At 37.6% G+C, this 23231-nt stretch overlaps 1 protein-coding gene across 3 annotated transcripts in view; it reads right to left on the bottom strand.

Moving 5' to 3' along the window:
- Positions 1-23231, bottom strand: part of LOC117578294 (serine-rich adhesin for platelets) — a 49259-nt gene that overhangs the window by 12078 nt on the left and 13950 nt on the right. For all 3 annotated transcript variants that reach the window (XM_034263734.2, XM_034263733.2, XM_034263735.2), the window contains exons 3-8: positions 16378-17047; positions 14690-14995; positions 13154-13686; positions 1146-1766; positions 775-1085; positions 616-702 (exon numbers count right to left, since the gene is read on the bottom strand). In XM_034263734.2, the coding sequence (XP_034119625.1) occupies positions 616-702; positions 775-1085; positions 1146-1766; positions 13154-13686; positions 14690-14995; positions 16378-16659 (2140 nt within the window). In that variant the 5' untranslated portion in view covers positions 16660-17047. The remainder of the gene's footprint in view (positions 1-615; positions 703-774; positions 1086-1145; positions 1767-13153; positions 13687-14689; positions 14996-16377; positions 17048-23231) is intronic.

The following is a 23231-nucleotide window of genomic DNA, read 5'->3' as shown; positions in this document are numbered from 1 at the left end:
ATAAACAATTTCATTTATTTTCAGATTGCCTCAAGTTCGACAACCAGCAGAGGGAAATGAAGAGACTTCTAAAAATTAAATATGCAGTTTAAGCTGATAAGAATTGAAGACTTGTCTACGATTAACATTTTCGTTCAAACTTTTAAATCACTAATAATGCAAATTTTCTAATAAAAGTACATCTCACTTAACTGTAATTCAGAGACAAAACCTAACAGCTGTTAAGTAAAATTCTAACAGAAGCAAAGACAGCATTCTTCAATGTTAGCCCATTAAATGAGGCAAATATGCCGTAAAGTGTTTTTTATATTAAATGCAGTGTGGCTGCTAAGTGCATTTGCTGCTGCTAATCGAAATGGTTGTATATTTACAGGCTTTACAATAAAGTTGAATGTTTTCTAATTTAGCGTATTTAGCTTAATTGAAGTGTGACTGCTAAGTGAAATTGCTGCCGCTAAGCGAGTTTTTGGTTGTATTCCTGATAGAATGACTTTCAAATTATATGAAATGATATCTTTGACTATTGTGAAGAAAATCCAAGTAACGTAAACTACTATTTTCAGATAAACTTCTGATCAGACAGTTAATATTCTCCTGCAGATGGAAAACACTCACCGCTGCTCTCGGCAATGTCCGCTAATGTAGCCACAGTGTGCGAGGAACTGCTGATGCTTTGTGAATGCCCCACCACTTCGCTATACTCTGTAAGCCAAAAGGAAAAGGAAGTTAGCAATGTGAAAAATGGGAAGGAGTTTGTTCCGATGTCACACTTACTGCTCGGTGTGGTGTCGATGGTGGCATTCGCAAGTGTTGCCTTGTGCAGCTCCATGCGACTGCTGGTCTGTCCATCGACAGTGCTGCTGCTGTGGCTGTGGCTGCTGGAGCTCTGCTGCTGATATTTGGCCTGCATTTGATGCAGCGGATGCTGTTGCAGTGACTCGTAGAGGACACTTTGCTTTTTGCCCGCTGGGCCAATGCTGCTGCTGCTGCTGGTCGATTCGGAGGCGACGGCGTTTGTGTTGATTGACAGCGGCTTGAACGGATCAAAGCCCTTGGACATGTGCGAGACCAGTTTGCTCTCGAATCTGAAATGCGAGAGGGAATTGCATAAATTGAGATCTCAATTGAAATCGTGCTGCACTTACACTTTATTGGTTACGCCCGTCTCCTGAAGTGTCTCGAAATAGTCCAGCTCCTTGGCGTATTTGGCCGCCGCATTGTTGTTGCTGGCCACGTTGACTGCCACCTGACGCTGCTGGGACGGCACAGCGCCCAAGGGGCGTGCCACCAGCTTGCTGCCCGCATAACTGTTATACATATCGCACCCGAGGACAACTTGTTGCTGCTGTTGGTGTTGCTGTTGCTGCTGCTTAAGCAACACTTGATGGCGCACCCGTTGTCCTCCGCCACCTGTTCCCGGTGGTGTGTGCGGGGGGAAAAAATGTTGGGTCAGCTGCTGCTGCTGGTGGTGTTGATGCTGCTGCGGCGATGACTGCGATGCGTTGCCGTTGGAGGATACAGATCCAGAGGCGGACAACACACCGGAGGGCAGCGGCGATTTAAGAAACTCCTCCTTCTGTTTGATCGACTCGCGCAGTCGTATCATCAGGTCGCTATTGTCGCCACCGCCACCGACACCGCAACCGCCGCTTGCATTCACTGCATACAGTGCTTGGCTCAGGGCCGCTGCCGATTTGGGCTGGCGTGTGGTGGGCGTGGTCGCGGTTGCGCTTGCTAATACTGTTAGATTTGGCGGCTGATTGGGACTGCAACGAACAACAACAAAATAACATACAACATTAGAACAACACGATAAACGAAATAAGGACAAAGGATATGTGGAGCAAGGCCAAAAGTTCTTTATATAATATGGGTGGGTGAAAAATTCGAAACTAGGAAACCTTGCTTTAAATAGAGCCAACAACCATTTAAGTTTCCGTCCTTTGAAATATTTATAGTTTTACAAAAGTGTAAAGTAAATTTGAGTTTAGTTTATTCATTTCATATTTTTTGCTTTATGGAAGTGTACAAAAATTTATGGAAACTTAAACAAAAGGCCTTACTCTCGTATAACACCTTTAAGTGTGATTCACAATCTTTGCACTTCATAAGTAGTAAACCAATTAAGGATAAAATATGCAAACGCCACATACGATAATATTCTATAACTTTAATGCGGATAATACCACAGATATATACCAGATTGTCAGCCAAAAAAGCAGCAGAAGTATAACTTTTCGAATATAGCTTTTTTGCTCAACTTTTTTGTGAAGGTGTAGCAAAGAGTTAACGACAAATCACTTCTAATAAAAGTAAAACAATGCTACAGCGGTATTCTTGTTGAAATATACTAAATTGGTATTCCGAAAAAATACTAAAATATACCAAAAATACTAAAATATACCAAAATCTATATTTGGTATAACGATATAATTTTACATTTCAGATATATCATAGAAGTGCCCAAAAATACCAAAACCTATATTTGGTATAACAGCATATACCATAGAAATATACCATATTGTCAACCAAAAGCTGCATAAATTCAACTTTAATGCTCAACTTGTTGTGTGGGTGAAGCACAGAGCTATCGACGAATCACTTCAGCGCATTTTTATATGAAAGCGTTGGCACCTGATCGCCATAGGGAATAAGGTCGCTGGAACTAAGCTACTTTGGCGCGTGCCACAAGCGATGACGATGATAGAGACGACATCAATGTTTTGGACGTGAATGAATCGGATTTGACGCAGTCAGCTGATTGATTACGCTGGTCACGATGACAGTTGCCCAGTTGCTGAGTTGCTGAGTTGTTGATGAGTTGCTCAGTTGTGTTGCCAAATACGCGTAAGCTGCGCAATTTTGGCCAAACAACAAAGTGCGAAGCCGCCTTGCCTTCCCTTGTCTTGCGTCCCTTCCGAGGGTCGAAAACCCATTTGCTACAATGAGTATATGAGTATATAGTATATATGTTATGTGTATTTGCATTTGAGAATTGTGTTGGTGTGTGTGTGTGTGTGTGTTCGCTGGTGTGTTGTTTGTTTATTTATGAATGTATTTGCTTAAGAATTTCGATGTGTTGCCACATCACGAATGCAGCAATAGATCGAATGTGAATGCGAGATCTTTATGTCGTCGCCTCGTGCCACGGGAGACGCAGGTGCCTTCTTTGGCCTCGTCTATAAATAACATCATATCATTTTTTTTTGGAGAGGGAAAAGGAGGCAGAAAACAAAACAGGTCAACAGTTGGCAGCCAAATGGCAATCGCGATGTGAACCGCGGTTCCCTCCCACTCCCACTCCCCCTCCTCCTAACCATGACCATGACATGCTCCATTTAGATAAGTGTGTGTGTTTGTGTGTGCTGACAACCACAAAGACCAAAGTGCACTCAGCACTTGATCGGAGTCGCAAATTAGATTGGTTGCAGCATTAAGTCAAAGCATCAAGTTGTGTCCTGGCAGCATTCAAGGAATCTGTGAGCAATAATTAGTTTACCTCGGCTTCCTATTTCACTTTGCACAGATGCACACTAAGTGCAAATGCCAGCAAAAGTTAGAATCTGCTACCACCGACTACACAATACTCTAAACACACACACACACACACACACACAAAGCGTGACTGACATTGAATATCAAATGCTTATCTAAGAAGATGCCAGCGATAGTTCTCAAGAAATGAGATTAACGCTGAGAGAGATGATTGCAAATTTGCATTTGCTTCGTTTACTTTAACACGCCAGCAATTAAAAAACAGAGTTAAGATTTATTATCAGTTATAACATGGAAATATGATTCATAATTTGAATGAAAAAACTTATCTTTCTCATTGAAGAGTAAATGCAATGATATAATCATTAATTATTTAGAAGCAAATTGCATTGCAAATTTATAGTGCGCTTACAACTGACAGGCGATTGGAAAGATAGATCTAGTATATATAGTGGCAGGCAAACAACAACAGGAAGAAGGATGCAACGGGGCAGCCATTTTAATTGGCTGCGCGATGTTAAAGGTCAGCAAATAAAACGCTGACGCTCAACCGTGAACAACCATTATTGTGAGTGGCAGCAGGTGGAAGCTGCGTGGCGTTCTTGCCCGAATGCTTTTAATAAATCAAACTTTCCGGACAGAGTTTGCTGTAGCTGTAGCTGTGGCTGTGGCACAAAACTTGTTGCGTATTCGACATGTTGACCAAGCAATTATCTAAAGTAATGCATGTAATGTGCCAAGTAATTGACATTGACCATGAAGAAGGATATTTGATAAAAACACGTAGGAAGGTTAAGCGAAAATTGAAATGACCATTAAGGTCAGGTGAAAACTGCATTGCAAGTACTTTTCTACGTATATCATGTGTATAGTGAAAGTGAGCACAAGTGATCTGGAATGAATTAATAATCAACTGAGAGTGGCAAGTAAATATGCAAATGGAGGGGGCGAAATATGAGATACAGCTGCAAATGCATAAATATATATCCCCAAGTACTGTTACTCGTTATCTTTGCATAAGCTTTGTACACAACAAAATACAAAAATACAGAAAAAATAGGGGGCAAAAAGAGGAAAAAAACAACCCCATTGACACAAGTGATCCATCTACACACGACGCGAATCGAATCGACGCTACTCTATTGTGCTGATTTGTTATTGTTGTTGTTGTTGTTCGGCATGCAAGTGTATGTGTGTGTGTGTAGCTTATCAATAAAGTCAGAGCCAAATAGATGAACTGTATCTATACAATACACACAGTCACATACTTTTGTATCTGCATCTCTCAGTATGTGTAGGTGTGGAATTTCGCGCTTTATTGTCTGCTAGTTATACCCGCTACCCAAAGAGTAGAAGGGTATTATAACTTTGTGAAGGCAGAAGGAGGCATCTCCAACACTATAAAGAATATATATTCTTGATCAGAGTCACCAGACGAGACGATATATGTTTGTTTGTATATAGATCTATGTATATGAAAAAGCATTTTAGAAGAAATGTAATATGGGTCTCAGTTTGAAATATACCGAAGGCTATATTTGGTATATTAATACAAAACATACAAAATATATAAATAAATTACTAAAATATACCAGATTTTCAACAGAATTGGTATATTTTGCACCGACTTCAATATTCGATATATTAATATAACACTACATGCTAAATATACCATTGAGTATTAAATTATAGCAGACTTTTAGCAGAGCTGGTATATTTGAGTACTATGTGGTATATTTTTAATATAGTACTATATAAATATACCAAATATAACCTTTAGTTTATTTTTAATATCATTACATTATATTTACTATATTTTAAAATAACACCGCCCCGTGTTGCTTTCATTAAGAATGGGCAGCGGGTATCCCAAAGTCGAGAAAACTCGACTGTAGCTTTCTTACTTGTTGTAGTTGTAGTATGTCTGCCTGTTGCATTGTTGTGTCTTGGTGTATTGGTAATTGGTGTTGCTTATTGTCTGATTTGCGTTCGTTTTGCCAACTCTTTCGCCTCTTTGCAACTCTAACAAGCCATAAATAATAATGTTGACACATTTGATAAGCCACAAAAAGCTACAGAAAGCGAGAGACGCCCCAACCAATGAACCAACCTGTGCTGTCAACAGTTCATATGCTGCATCCAAGAGGGGACGGAGGGGTATACCACTACAAATTTATATATATATGTATATATATATATGTGCATATTCAATTCCCGCCCTTCTTCGCACTGTCGGTTTGTCATTATGTCCACAGACACACTTCGCAACTTCATTTGTGTGTGGAATTCGCATTGCATTTATTTGCTGGCCTGTTTTGGTATCGATTTCGTAGCTGCTTATTGTTTGGGCAACCCATACGCCGCAACGGAAGCGAACCCACCAAAACGCAAATCGCATTCAAAAATAAAAAAATAAAAGAAAAAAAGAGAGAGAGAGATAACTAAATAATAAACTAAAAAAAACCGAAACAATCGCGCATTGTTTTGTTGCTGTTGTTAGTGTTGCATTCAAAAATCTTAGAACTGAGCTAATCTTTCATTGAAAACACTTTAACTTTTTGTGATCTCACTTAATCAATGATAATTTGAAGTACAAAAAAAAACCAAAATGAATATAGGAAACACACACAGAAGGCGAGAACTCACATTGATCACAAAAAGATTAGACGATTACCGATTAACGATTACCGATTACAGATTACAGTATGCGAATCTCGTATCTGGCTGCGAAATGAAATCTACGCGCTCCACTCGCCATCAGCAACTAAACTAAAGTACAAACCAAAGTCCATGCTACTAAACTGAAATATATGAAAAAAAAAAAACAGCAACAACAACAACAACAAACAACAACAGCAAATCCACTTTGTATGCATGTATGAAATTCATATTAAGCTCGCGACTGAAACGAGGCAGGGCCCCGCCGCCAATTGAAAAGAGCCTCCAGCTATTGAGTGGGCAATCGTTGAACAAGCAAAAGCAAAAGCAAAACCCACCAAGCCACCGACGACCCACCCAGCCACCGAACATCGACTGACGCGACGCAACGCGCTCTCTTCTGCTTCTTTATTCTACATTTTTTTTTCCATTTTCATTTTTTTTATAACCAATTGTGCCACGCGCACATAGCGCAAAAAATATTTCATTGTATGCAATAAGAGACGACGATGGGCTAGAATTAGGATACCACAGCCCACATTCATCCATATCGACATCGACATCGACATCCACATGTGAGAGAGACGATACCATATGTATGCTATATGCTATAGTATATCCAAGCAGCTGGAGAGAGGAGGAGCAGGAGGAGGAGGTGGTGGGCAACATGAAACTCACAAATTCAATTGGGTAAACAGGAGCACAAGGTTTACCCGATTGGCAGAAAGAGCGAGAGCAAGAGAGAGAACGAACGAGTGAGGGAGACGACAAGCACTAGTCGATATCGCTATCAGTCATCGTAGTTGACCAAACACTCACTTCCTCACCCTGTTTTGCCTTTTTCTTTTTTGGGGGGTATAATTGTCAGACAAAGTCCAACGAAAAATTTGAATTTGCACAGTGGTTGCAAATGCATCATTCCCACAAATCCAAATTGACACGTTTGTTGGCCAGAATATGGTGTGTTTGTTCCACTGTGCATGGCTGCCATCAACCATTGTCATCATCCATCAATCAAATGAGTCAAAATCGAAGGCACACACACACACACACACACAGAGAGAGAGAAAAAGGTCAATCGAGCAGCAAAGGACTCAAATATTACGCCATCTTTTGGGGTATCTATAACCAAGTTGATATCTACTTTTATATCTATAGATCTACATAAATATACATACTATATTATACTATATAAATATACTAAAATATACCCTATTATAATACTGCATCAATTTGAATTCTACATCTCTAGATCTGCATAGAAATATAAATATACTACAATATTATACTATAAAATACACTAAATGTTACTATACTATAGTATGAATCTATACTATATTATAGCTGTATATCAATTCACTTCACTTTGCACAAAAATTGTTCATAAATTAGACAATAACTGATAAATAATTGCCTAAGTGCTGCATATGAAATTTTTTAATCGCCATTAGAGAGCTCTCTGTGTGTGGTCGTCCATCGTTGATGGGTGATAAAGCTAAACGATAATGTGAATATTAGCAAATGGCTTTTTTATACCCGCTACCCATAGGGTAGAAGGGTATTATAACTTTGTGCCGGCAGGAAATGTATGTAACAGGTAGAAGGAGGCATCTCCGACCCTATAAAGTATATATATTCTTGATCAGCTTTAACAGCCGAGACGATCTAGCCATGTCCGTCTGTCCGTCTGTGTGTCTGTGTGTCTGTGTGTCTGTCCGTCCGTCCGTATGAACACCTAGATCTCAGAGACTATAAGAGATAGAGCTATAATTTTTTTTCGACAGCATTTGTTATGTTTGCACGCAGATCAAGTTTGTTTCAAATTTTTGCCACGCCCACTTCCGCCCCCGCAAATCAAAAAAATCGAATAACAAGCGTAATTTTAAAGTTAGAGTTGCGAATTTTGGTATATACAATATTTACTATAGTAGTTATGATTCCTGAAAATTTGGTTCCGATCAGATAAAAATTGTCGAAGTTATTAAAGAAATACTTTTGTATGGGCAAACACGCCTACTTACTAGGGGTCTTAGTTGCTTTAGATGACAATCTGGTATATTGTGCCGTCTATGGTATATTTTGAATGCGGTACTATATCAATATACCAAATATACTATTTGGTATATTTTTAGTATTTTTGCAGTATATTCGGTATATTTTGAGAAAATTATCGCAAAATATATTTCTTTTATTCAAAATGGGTAGCGGGTATCTCACAGTCGAGTGCACTCGACTGTAGCTTTCTTACTTGTTTTTTATAATCAATACATGCTTTGTCAATAAACAAAGATAAATCGAACTTTTCGCTGTTCAAATAAAAATAACTGTCACTACTGTATAGAGAGATACTTTTAGCAGATACTGTATCTCTCTGTAGTTATCATAAGCATCGCATTAAACGAAAGTAAATGCTAATTGGCTCAAGTGTCGCGCATGCGAGTTCAGCCTAAAACACATCTTATGCATCATTATCTCAATCTCTGGCTCGCCGATCTCAATCAGCCCGAAGGGCGATGATATGCGGTGGGCGTGGCAGTAGCAGCAACAACAGTCCCTCTCCCTCTCCCTGTCCCTATCGAGTTGAGTTGAGAGTGCAACACACAGGGCGAATTCAATTGAAATGCCATTCACTGCGGTTGATTTTTTTTTTTCTTGTCTCATTTTACTTCTGACTTACATGTGTGCGCAAGTGTGTGCGTATGTGTGTGTAGTATAAAATTCAATTAAATTTTGTCGTAATCATTTAACAATGGCGCATTAACAAATATTCGTGTGCAGTTTGTTGCTTTTGTTGTTATCCATTTACACTCAACAACACACATGAGATTTCAGTTTTTTGCTTTTTGCATTTTGTTGTTGTTGTGGTTTAGTGTTCTTCTTGCTGTTGTTGCTAAATTAGTCAGTGACGTTGACGTTGATGTTGAGGTTTATGTTGGAAGTTGCTAGCATAAACACAACAATACATACGCACATATTATAATTGATTGCACACACATCCATATGTATGAAATATGGTTTGGCTGGGCACACAAAGCGACAACACACACACACACACACACACACACACACACACACACACACACACACACACACACACACACACACACACACACACACACACACACACACACACACACACACAGTGAAATACATTCGAAATGTGATTTGAATTTTATTCATTTCGCGATACTCTTGTTGTTGTTGTTATTATTCTGCTTCTTTTGCCATCATTAATGGGTCACAAAACAATTTAAAACAATACAACAAAGCAAAAATGATTTAATAAATAAATACGCTGCATAAAGAAAGTCAATTTCAATAAGCCAACAAAATTCAAATTCACTCACAACTACGTGAGTATTTCGATGTGTGAGTGAGTGGGTGGCAACTGACTTCTTAGCCACTTATCACCACAGCACGAAAGTTTTTTCTTTTCTTTTTTTTTTTTTTTTTGCTACCATATAGCTGGCACGTAATTAGAAACGATAGCTTATGAAAAAGTACAACAAAAATATGTATAATTAACTAAAAGTACAACATGAATACAATGAATAACGTTTGACACACCACAACGCATCCGTAACACGTGCCAAACAGTTAACTATTCAAGTAAAACGTCTGCGAGATGAAGTTCAAAAAGAGCTCTTGACTCTATAATTTCTTCATTTCTCTAGACACGATAATCGTAGCGTGAAAGGGTATTATTATTTGGTGATTACCCTAAAATGTAAGTGATATAAATCTGCATAAAGTTCCTTTCACATGATAAAATGCATATTCTGAAAATTTTCGCTTTAGCTGTCTGCCTTATTTTGTCAATCTTTATAATAGCGGGTATAACAATCCATAGGGATGAAGTGTATAGTATGCTAATTTTATGACGATATAGTCATTTTTGTGTAACAGCCATATATAATATAAACGTCGGTATATTTCAGTACTTTTTTGAAATCTCAATATATTGAGCTACTTGGTATATCAATATACCAATATATGCAATATGGTATATTTCAGTATTTTTTCTCGATATAATAATATTTGTTGTCAATACTTGTTATAACAATATACCATAAAAAAATTCGGTATATTTCAGTATTTTTTGGTATACTAATAGCTACAATATTAATATTTTTGTAAGCATTTGCTATATCAATATACCATATACAAGATTCGGTATTTTCCCGTATTTTTTTTTTTGGTATATAATTAGCTATATTACAATTTTTTGACAACATATCATATATCAATATATATAATTCGATATACATATATTTCAGTATTTTTACGATGTATTAATTTGACATATTTAATTTAGAATACCGAAAAGTTTTTATTGAAAACAGGTTGCTATCGGCTTCTTTCTTAATTGCTCTCATTCAAAGTGCGTCTGCATATGCAAAGTCAGTTAAATTGTAATTGCAAAGAAAAGATTATTTTTTTTATACATGCACGTTTTTTATGCATTGCGTACTTGCAACAGTTCAATTGCAATTCTGCACATATGCCAAAAGTATCGTCTTCCATCCAGCACCCACTGGACTGGGTCATCGTTTCGCTCTCTCTGGAGGGAATTGTCTATTGGCCCCGATGTACAATGTGTGTAAGCAGAATGAGAGCGAAAGCTAGAGAGAAAGAGAGAAAAGAGGAAGTTCGCCCAAATGGCCAAAAGCATTTTTATGCATGTGTTTATTTTTGTTTTTAAAAACACGAAAAATATGAATAAATGCATTCGTCGTCATTGCCAAATCGAGACGCAGTCGTAAAGTCAACACACACACACACACACAGACAGACAAATGATCATCCCAACCAAACAAATGATGTCAAGACAATTCCCAATTCCCACAGGAGATGCCAAATTTGATGGTCAGATGGAAGAATGATCGAAATGAGTTCAAACACACGCAAAACTAAGTTGTAGACAAGAAGTTCACAGAATAATACTTTCACTTAATAGTTCAGAAAATTATAATCAAATATTGTTCAACATAGTTGAACATTAATTTAGTTTTTGGATAACAATGTTGTCAGCAAGATGGCTTTTTCATGCCAAGCATTTGGTACATAAAAATTATAATTAAGAGCCATTAAATTCGTAAATAAACAACTAAATTCAATGTATTCTTTGGTCACATTTGAAGTAGCAAAATTGAGAAAAAGTTCAATTTGTACAAATTGAATGTATTCGATGAGTATCCTGACAAAGGAATCTCAAATCTGTAGAGGTCAATATCTGAAATTCTGTATAATGCAAACGTTCAAATACTTTGCATTCAACATAATAATGAGCACAAATAAAATATTATGATGCTGATGATGACGATGAAATCACCAGAATGACAACTACTACTACTACGACTGTATGTGTCTACATTTATCTTGTGTTGCTGCTGCTGATGTTCTATAATTTTATAGGCCGGTGTCCGTCCAACTATGGACTCATCATCATTAACTTGCGCCTACATAGATATGTATGTCTGTGTGTGTGTTGTGTGCACATAAATACATAAAAATTGAAAACATATGTACTCAAGTGTTTGTTGTATGCTTTTGCAGGAGAATGTAAAAATTAATGACAGTGAAAAGTTTCTGGTGAGAAATGTGCCAAATGAGTATGACAAATGCAAAAAAACAAAAAGACAAACACAAAAAACAAACCTCATGCTGGAAATGAGCAATTCAGTGCCTACAAAATGCGTAGGGGTCGGTCGTGTGTTCGCATTCGTCTATTTGCAATATTGCTATACCCTGTGACTATTTAATTGAGTCAAGAAAATGAGGTATGCTCACTGCAAGCGAATGCAGAAAATGGATTTTTAACTCGCTAACATCTTAGTTGTGAGATTCGAAGAATTCTTCTTGTGGGATCCCAAACAAATTCTATTTCACTGACGATGATTATTTGTGTTCACTACTCACGCTGAATATTAATAGCAAATTGTTGATTTGTTGGCTTCTTGCATAAAAGTGTAATAAAGCACCAAAATATACACACCACACACCATTCATACTCATCAAGGTAGACAGTTTTTCGACGCCACCATAAATCAAACGCTGCACAGTGGGATCGAATGCATTGAAAGTGTATATAATCGAAATGAGTTTTTCGCTTAAGGGATAAATAAATCATCTAAATACATAAATATGAATATGGCTATAAAAAAATACTAAAGTATACCGAATTGTATACATGGTATATTGATATATGTATATTGAAATGAGAAAACTGAAATATATCATATTTGGCATATTTATATGAGTGCTAAAATAAAATACATATTATTAACAATTTTAAGCCTTTTACGTTAAAAAATATATTATATTTGGTACGAATATGGCTTTAAAAAACTGAAGTAAGCCGAATTATATATATAGTATATTGATATATATCGAAAAAATACTGAAATATACCTATTTGGTACATTAATATAATAAGTGCTAAAATACATATTGGTTAACAATTTTAAAGCCTTTTACATTAAATATGTTTTGATTGACAGTGTTTTAACAGCGTCTCTTGAAATATCAAATCAAGTTGATAAGAAAATAATTATTATTTTCTAATTGCCATCAAAATTGAGGAAGCTTTTTACGCAATCATTTGTTAATTAGCTTAAATAAAGAAATGTATTTATTAAAATGAGATTCTGAACTTATAAAACCTCATTCCTATAATTTCGAGAAACTTTATCCGCAATCATTTTGAAATTAGTTGAAATAAATGAAACAAATTTGTCAAAATGAGATTAGGAAATTAGCATTGCCCCACTGTGGCTAGTGGCAACATTTGCTCGCTCGCTCGCTGGCTTGTCTAATTGCAATAAACACTGTTTTGGCGAAAGAGAAACGCCATCACAACCTGCCAAACTGATAAGATAAACCAACGCGCGACGTCCCTGACGGTGACGATGGCGCCTCCTCCGTCCTTGTCCACACTTGGCTTTTGGGCCACGTAAGTTGAATAATTATAATAATAATAATAGTAAACATGCAAACTTACCGCATAAAGCTGCTGGACAGCAGTTGCTGATGCTGATGGTAAAGTTGCTGCTGGCGCAGTCCATAGGCCATGTCGCCAAAGTCGCCGCCGCCGCCGCTGCTGCCGGTGATTGCCTGATTACGCTGCAGCTGCTGCTGCTGTTGTTGATTGTGGTAGCTATTATTGCCGGGGATGCCACTGCCGCTGGCATTGCTAGTGATGCTGCCAGAGCGACTGCCGCCATGGAGAGGCGGCGCATGTTGCTGCTGCTGATGCTGCTGCTGCTGATGCTGCTGCTGCTGTGGCGTTGCTGGCGATACTGAGGACGACGCCGGTGATGACGACGAGTTGGCAACAGCGGGATATGAGATCAACTGTTGCTGTGGAAATGTGGATTTAATGGTTGCAGCGCCATTTGCCAACATTGCTGGCGAAACTGCAGCCAGCGATTGCGACTGTGAATGCGTCTGAGGCTGAGACTGAGGAGGCGGCGGCGCTTGTGCGGACATCGTTAAACGATTCGATTCCGGAGTGTGGGCAATGCTTGTATAGTGCTACAACACAGACAAATAAAAAAAAACGTAAGAAAATAATAAATAACATTTTGAAGAAACAAAACAAAAGAGTGTATGTCGATGATACGAAGTAGATTTAAATAATTTAAAACTTTAGTTGTACACAATTATTCCGAATATGTTGGTATATTTTTTTTGTTTCTTTTATCAACAATCAAGTCGCTTTTGCACTGCTTTTTCTTTTATTGAAAATATCTTTTTCGATCATTATATTATTATTTGAACGAACACTTCACGAAGTTGGTTTTAGTTTTGATAGAATTTGAAATCTACACACAAAATTTTTGATACACACAATAACAGCAGTCATCAGGATTCCAAAAGCTTTGGTTGCGATCAGAAAAAACTTTCAAGTTATCGAAGAAGTAATTGTGAGCACATCATTAATAGTATATCATATATTATTTTCGGTATTTTTCTAAATTTTATTTTAAGTACATGTCTGTGGCTTATAAAATAGTTCAACCGCTTTTGTATTTTAACACAATCACACTGCAGTTTGTTTTTGTAACGAAATGGTATATTGTTATACCAAAATCTACTCGTCGGAATATTGTAATTAATTTACTATATTTTTAACGATCAAGCCGATTTTGTACTGTTTTGTTTTTAACTGAAATGCGTAGCGGGTGTTTCACAGTCGAGCACAATGTCAAATACAGCTTGTAGTATAATTCAGTATATTCGATGGTATTTTTTAATCGACACACCGGTATCGCACTGCTTTGCTTGTTTTTAAGAATTTGGTAACGGGTATTTGACATTCAATCACACTCGACTGCAGCTTTCTCACTTTTTAATGTCATTGAATATTGTATAGACTACATATTTGTTCGTATATATGTATGTGTATATTTTTGTTTATTTGTCCAACGGTCAAGCCGCTTTTGCACTGTTTTGCTTTCATTCGAGAATTGGTAGCGGGTATCTTGAAGTCGAGAGCACACTTGACCGCAGCAGCTTTCTCACTTGTTAGACTTACCATTTGCAGCACATCGCACTCCTTGGGCACAACGTGCAGCGTGAGCACCGCTGGCGTCTGTTTGATCATTGACACAATGGTGCTGTAGGCGATGCCTGCGATCGGCGTGTTGTTCACCATTAGCACCCGGTCGCCCGTCTGCAGGTTTGCGTAGTGAGCCGGTCCGTTCGCTTGCACCTCTTTGATGAAAATGGTCTCCATCGCTTTCACTTGGTATGGCGGCAGCGAAGTTGGCTCCAAGCCGACGACACTGCCGTTGCCACCGCCACCGCCGCCGCCACCGCCAACTCCAACATTCGTCGCTTCCTACGCAGAGCGCAAAAATACAACACAAATTGTACAAAATAAACGTGAAACGACATCGACAACAACAACAACAACAATAACAGCTACAACTTTAATGGCAATAAGGAGAGCGGCTCAAGAGAGCGAGAGAGAGCTGAGACTGGCTTAAAGAGAGAGAGAGAGACTGAGAGTGACTTGGCGAGTGGGAGAAATAGAGAGACAGACGCTCAAGAGCGATAGAGAGCAAAACGAAACGTCGCGTGTAATAAAAGTAAAGTGAGCAAAACGCAATTTAGTGCAAAAAAAAAGCAGCTTAAGAGACACACAAGTTTTGTTAAAACTTTCGAAACTGCGAATTCCAAATACTCTGCGAATTGTCTACTTTGTGTAGCAAAGAATACTACATAAGTAGTCTGTAGTCTATTTTATACTTTACTTTAAATCGAACTCTATCTACTATATTATAGTTTGTAATATTTTATAGTTTAATATTCTTAGCTCCAAGTCTATTAAAATGAAAAAAAGAAAGAAATTGCGTATTTTTCTGAGAGAGAAAAAGAAAAATATATTTATTCTAAGAACGTTTTGCATTATGGTGTATTCTTTATTTTATTTATTTATTTGCATTATTAATTTCTTCTTTCTTTAAGTAATAAATATATGTATTGAAAACTTGGTATTTTAAAATAAGGCAAATACAAAAACTTGTTTTAAATGAAGTGTACAAAAATATATAAAATATTGTAATTATTAAGATTTGTCTTTTGATTATACACTTGTAAATTTTGTATTGAATTACAAAGTCTAGTTTTGTGAGACAGTAATCCGTAGCTTGCAGATTGATTATACATTTTATTAAACTTATTTGTATTAATAATGTAACGTACTTTTTGTGTGTCAATTCAGAAGGAAGGTATTTGCTTTCAGAGTTGCTTCAAGTGAAGTGTTGCAAATTGTGTGACGCATTCAATATGCCCGCATTTTGTTGCCACAAGGGCGAAAAGAAAGCAGCGACGGTCATTTGAATAAGCGGCGCGTGCGTTGAGCTCACGTAATGACTGCGACGTGATCGAGGGGCGGGGAATGGAGGGGACGAAAGAGGGATAGCAATGGGAATGGGAATCGGAATGGGGACGGGAGACAGTGACAGTGAGTGTGTGACGTTGACTGCGAATCCGAATACGAAATCCGACTGCGATTGCGACTGTGAATCTGAAACTCGTCGACGCGCGAAAAGCAAAAGTGGCAAGGCAATCGGTGACTAATTGGCAAAGCCAAGGCACATCAGGCCAGGCAAAAATGTTAGTATACAATCTACTGGAACTGCGCGCTTGCGCAGTCTCTCTCTCTCTCTGTTGCTTTTTTGCTACTTTATTTTCGCCTGTTGTCCAAGCTGTGCTTACCTGAGGCCAGCTGGCGGCATCATCTTCCGGTGGATAGGCAATAAAATGACGCAGCGTAAAACCAAAGCCCTGATTCGGACGCCTTCGGATGACAACCAGCTTTGGTTGTATGGATGACGCGGCTATCGCTGCATTGTTCGCTGCTGCCGCCGCCGCCGCCGCTGCTGCTGCTGCTGCCGCCGCGGCTGCTGCTGCCATGGCAGCTGTTGTGGTTGTTGTTGCTGCTGCTGCTGTTGTTGTGGTATTGGGCTGAGCTGTTGCTGCATTCGAGTTTTGTAACATTTTCTGTTAAGCCTGAATTTGGATTTGTTTTTTGTTGTTGTTGTTGTCGCTTTACGAAGCGAGTCCGAGAGTCGCCTGCTTCTCCGCTGCCGCTGCTGCTGCTGCTGATGATGATGATGGTCAACCTGCTGTTTGGCTGCTTACGTGTTGCAGCCTCATTTGATTTGGCGAATACCTTTCGCTCTCGACACCTTCTCGTTCGGTCTGGGTCTGGGGTTTTTTCTTCTTCTTGTTTTGGGGGTATCTATTTTCCTTGCCCGTTCAAAGTCCGCATTGTTTGTTGACCCAATATTGGGGGGGCGGCGTCAGAACGCCCATGATAGCGCTACACCAGACCATAGCACCTCCTAACGGTAACGCATTGGTCCAGACGTTTAGTTTAATGAATCTAGAAAACAAAACAAAAACAAATCAAGAAAACTGTATTATAGCATGGTGTAAACTTTTATTTTCTCGGTCAACTTCTGAGAATGTCTTTCTTTCAATTGATAGCCTTACTCCACATAGTTGTACTCTATATACAACTTTAGCTCTTTTGGCCCTCTTTGCAGTACAGTTATATAGTGTTACTTAAGTGTTTTTAACCATAAAAGCGACCCTCTTAAACAACATTTTACAGCTTTAATTACAATGCAAGTTGCCATAAAAAAAAACAACAACAAAACAAAAAACAAAAGGAAAAACAAGAAAGATGAAGAAAAATAATAAATAGCCACAACTAAAGTGTGTGTGTGTGTTGTGTTTTGTGAGCATTGACCGTCAAAAATGTTGGCAGTTGAAAAGCGTAACACGCCTAGTCGCATTTGGCATCCCCTTGCCCTCTCCCTTGCTCTTTGCTTCATCACCTGCTCCACCCGCTGCCAGTCGACTGCAAATGGTAATTAACATGGCGTAACTTTTATACCCGCTACCCAAAGAGTAGAAGGGTATTATAACATTGTGCGGGCAGGAAATGAATGTAACAAGCAGAAGGAGGCAAAGTATATATATTCTTGATCATCGTGAACAGACGAGATGGTATAGCCATGTCCGTATGAACACTTAAATCTCGCCCATTCAAATATTTTGGTATATAAAATAACAACAATAGTATTTAAGATTCCTGCATTTGTTTGCAATCAGATAAAAATTGTAGAAGTTATTTATTTTGTTAGGAAAAAAAAAAACACGCACCTTTTACGGATCTTAGTTGCTTTGGCTGACAAACTGGTATATTTTGTACTTAATGGTATATTTTCATTAAATATGCCAAAACCTATATTTGGTATATTGATATATCAAGTCGAGTAGAAAATAGCATATAATTATATAGCATAAAATACAAAAATACTGAAATAAATCAAAAGTTATATTTGGTATATTGATATATAACTGTCAAATAAAATGTACCGAATAATTACATATGTAGCACTAAACACTAAAATATACCGAGTTCTATTTGGTATATTGATATAGTACTATCTATATATAGCGAAGAAATACTAAAATATGCAAATGTTATATTTGGTATATGATTATCAATATACCAAATGTAACTTTTGGAATATTTTCATATTATTGCGCAATATATTTAATTTCAATATTTTAAGCGTAATTCCGCACTGATTTGCTTTTATTCAAAGTGGATAGCGGGTATCTCGCAGTCGAGCACACTCGGTTGCAGCTTACTTAGTTGTTGTGTTTTCTTTTAGGTAACAGTGATGACAACGCAACACCGACGCATTTAACACTCTAACCAAGTCAGAGCATTCGCTGACCCCAATAGACAATAATTGTGCCATTTCAACGGCCACTGAACTCAAGAATGCTTTCCTTCAACTGTTCTTTCTCTCTCGCTCAGCAGCTAGTAATTATTACAGCGGGTCAAAGGGCAGGTGTGATGTATATATGCACTTGTTAATATTCATTCTCTTTCCGATCAACGCCCCCCGTTTTTTGCAGCGCAAGCCTTGAATGCGATTTTATTTTGATATGTAGTAAACGAGGTAGCAGCAAAGACACACATACAACAGGGCTTAACTTTGCCTATATGGATTAGTTGTGCATGTCTAAATGGGTGTGTTTATGAATGTATGTGTGTGTGTATTTTATTGTTTTTATCGCTGCGGCGAGTGCGACGTAATTAAACAACAATAGAAGTCGACAATGACAACTCGTGAATTAATACACGTGTAATTACCACAGTAGACAACTACAATAAAACTACAACTAAAAAATCGTTTAGATACTAGGCTATATATAATTGTGTTCCATTGTCATTGCTAGCCAACTAGCCAAACACTTTAGTTTTTCGTTTTTAATTGCAGCCAGTTAACCAAACAACAACAGAGTGTCTAAAATGTGTCAGCAACCAACAGCAGCATTCAAGGAGAAACGAATGAGTTTACATGCTTATATTTAGATCTGAGCGAGCGTATCTAACTATTATTCTTATCTATACACTTTACAATCATATCATTTCATATCACTGCGATTACGTACAGAAGCCTGTCGAGTGTTGTGAGGGCCGGCAATCGATAGTAATATCGCACTCCTATCGATAGTTAGTGCGTATCGATAGCAAACTTTAGATAAGCGCTAGAGTGCAACACCATTTTGCTAATCAGTTGGTGCAGTTGAAACACAAAGATCGTATCGCACGATCACTTCGATATCTTGTTAATGTCGGGCGGACCGGGCGACGTTCTACACAAAATGGGTAAATAAAATATCGATGATATCACGATGAAAGTAGCGACAACTGACGGACAGACCAACGACCAACGACCGACAACGACAACGGCAATGACAACGACAGCAACGACGACGACGACGACGACAAACGAATCGTTTGCCAGCTTTATTGACTATACTTAATATTTTGTTTTGTTCTTTCTTTTTTTCACTGTTTTTGTTTTTTGTTCTCTCAATATACTCGTGATAACAATTAAATTGATTGTTTTGCACTAGGAATCGAAAAATCGTAACAGAGCCACAAGAAAAAAACAAAGCTCCCCCACCAGAAAAAAAAACTACATGCGTGTAATGAACGAACAAACGGTAAAAGTATCCAGCTATCCAATAAGCCAACCACTCACACACACACATACTACCTCCAATGGACACATTACATCAATCAAAGTGTTGGGGGCGGCGACCCATCAAGAAAATAAAAAAAAAAACAAGAAAAACCGAAAACCAAAACACAACATTAGCTCAAATAAAATCAAATCAAATAAAATGAGGGGAAACAACAAAAAAACTACAACGAAAAGAGAAAGAAGACGACGAAATGAAACTTGATGAACCCGTGTGAAACTGATGATCCACAGATTCTTCATCTTCATCATCATCATCATCATCCACATCGTGTACAACAAGAAGTCTTCCATTTGTCGGTTCGCAATTGTTCTAAAGGTTAATCGATATAAATCATTGCAACGCTGCACCGTTATAAACATCAATCAACGATCAAGTTTACGCTTAATTACGCCCCCTCAGCGAAGAATTGATCGCATTTTCTCTACTTATATGTATGCACATTTTTCTATTCTCAGTTTTCGCTGCTAGGCGATAAGCTCATCCTTTAGTTGGCCTAGATTAATGCATAATCTCGGCCCTCGAAAAAAGCCTAATGGTTTCTTTTTTTCTTGTTTTTTGGCCATTTGATTATCTGTGATTATACCTACTTATATTATATGATATTTTTGTGTGTTCTAGACCATAAATTGATGACGACGATGGCATATCGCATTGCCATTTCGAATATTTACAATAGCACTTAGAGTGCGTAACGCGATTACGATTGCATTTCAAATTTCAAATATATATTATGGTATACAGTATGGTATGTACAATGTACAATACATTACAATTGTATATATATATATATATATGTAGATGTATATATAGATAAACAAACAAATGAATCGATACAAGAAAAGAGAAAGCATTCAATTACGTGCAAGAAAATACTTTTGAATTTGTTTAAAACAAAAGCAATACAACAATTCAATTATCGCTTGTTTTTTTTCGTGTGTTTTGTTTTGTGTTTTGTTCTTTATTCACGCACGAATTCAGTAGATAAAGGGGTAACAAAAGCACACCTCAGAGAGATACTATGGAAAGCTTCCTCTATAAATCATAGGGATCTCTATATAGTATAGAATGTGTGTGTGTTCTTCCAGACACCTGACGATGTGAGTGAGAGGCCAGTCAGGTTATCGGTTAGGTTATCCATTTGGTTCATCTTAACACACACACATACACATCTCAAGAGAGAGAGAGAGAGAGAGAATAGCGATCGACTTCTTCTTGGCACATGGTAAATTAAACACACATTATTCGAAATAATACTTGCTGTATTCGTATTCGTATTCGAATTTGTATTCGTACGCACATCAAAGCATTTGCCGACCGACAACACAAGTGTTGAGTATTTATCGACAACTCAAACAGTCGATCGGTCAGTTCGCTGTCCGTTTGTCAGTATATACATATAGACATATAGATATATATATCGATATGTATATCTGCATTTGCAGTACGCGTGTATCTGTCTCCCAGGAGTGACTAGAAGTGCGACTGACTGTCTAACTGCCTGACTGGATATGAGGGGGGGCCTCGGATCTTCAGTGCCATTCAACTTGTTGCCAAGTGCCGCAAAAAGATACAGACACACTCTGAGATACTCAGATACAGATACTACATACAACACACGCCGACGATGCGACTCGCAATCGGAATTGGACTCGCGACTCCCATGCGTCGGGTTCAGTTCACTTTTTCACTTTTTTTTTTTTCAATTTGTTTCGTTGTTACGTTTATTTTCGAATTGTTTATTTAATTTTCTCGCGTTCGCGTCATGTTGTTTTCTTTTTCTTGCCCACTCCTCCCCCCATATCACCTTCCCCTTTGTGTATGCTACCCATTAGTTCATTCTCAACTCTTTAAGAACAGCAAGAGAGAAGAGTTCAAGAGTTTCAGGGAATCTATGAACTTGGCACCAAAAATATCTTAAGCATAGTTTTGATTTGGTTACATAAACTAACTAAATAGTTTTAACTTGCTGAAATTCGAAATATTCAGCATTGATAACAATAGCATTAAGTTTTTATGCTTAAAGTATCAAACAGGGTTGCAAATTCCTAAAAGTAGAAGAAAATAAACTATAAAATTAATAGTTCACATAATATTCTACAAAGTTGAGAGAAATGCTTGAAACATATATCAAGAAATTTGTATGTTTTACAAGTTTTACGTATTCAATAAGAATTTAAGTAACAAGCATCCGAGAGATCATTCAACTTGACTTCAACTGTGAGCAGCATTAAGTTAATGAAAACATAAGTATAAGGGAAAGCAACTGTGCCAAGTGAACCACTTGATTTCATTGATTTGGCCAAAGGAGCCAGGTAATTGAGAGAGTTCTTGAATTCTAGTCTCGAGTGGAGTGGATGGTGAGAGAGAGAAAGAGAGAGATTCAAACTTGGTCCAGCCGAGCCTTAATAATCATATTTCTGATAATTGACGGGCAAATCAATAAGTCAAGTGTTAAAATTTGCCGCCAAAGGAACCAAGAGCAAACGAGCGAGAAAAACACACACACACACACACAAAGAGTGAGCGAGAGAAAGAGAGAGTGGAGAGAAAGAGATACATACATACATACATCAATAAAACCCAGATACCTTGACCTCATTTTACGAGCATTTTCCAAAGTTTATGGCAAAATGGGCGTGCCAGGGGTGGAAGCGATTGTTGACTGTCCCTGTGTATCTGTATCTGTAAATGTATCTGTATCTGTATCTACGTTTGTGTGTGTGAAAGTGCAAGTGTTTTATTTTCTTCTTTTTTTGGTCTACTAAAATTGGCATTATATTAGCTGTGTATTTCGTTCATGTATCAATTCCAAACATACTTTTGTATGTTTGATATTTATGCATGTGAATTATATCATCAGCATCAAAAGGTTTCAACATTTACCGACAACAACAACGAGAGCAAAAAGCATGTATCAGCAAAAATAAATTCGTTAATTGAGAGAACGTTTTGCTAAAAAAAAAATACAAGATTCTAGCTTTTAACACAATCATATAGTTTTTAATTCATATTAATTGCTTTTATGGCTTTCTCTTTAACTTCATAGGTTTATTGAGCATTGAGCATACCCTTTCCTGATGCCCCACCAGAGCATAGGGTATGTGTGAAGTGAACTGAAAGAAGAATACTCATAGACATGCGCCTAGCTGGCAATTCGCTACAGTTTTATGTTTATATTCGATTTTTTTCTTCGTTTTTTTTTTCTGATGCTTTTTATGTGTATCTTGTATGAACTTGTGTGTGCGAGTGAATGTGTGTGTGTGTGTGTGTCAATTGCTTATATTCGTGAAAACGTTTTCAATAAACAAATGAGCATATCGCAGGAAATAATCAAAACTTTATACCAGAGCAAAAGCAACGAAGAAGTGAAGCAGCCAGCATCAAGGGACATTTTGTTATCAATATGGTATATAGAATAAATATACTACACATATATTGTATGCAATAATCATGATGAACAATGCAACAGCGTAAAGAAAATCTAGGAAATT

The sequence above is a fragment of the Drosophila albomicans genome, chromosome X, assembly GCF_009650485.2.
Source record: "Drosophila albomicans strain 15112-1751.03 chromosome X, ASM965048v2, whole genome shotgun sequence".
NCBI lineage: Eukaryota > Metazoa > Arthropoda > Insecta > Diptera > Drosophilidae > Drosophila > Drosophila albomicans.
This window is presented reverse-complemented; position numbering and strand designations above follow the sequence as displayed.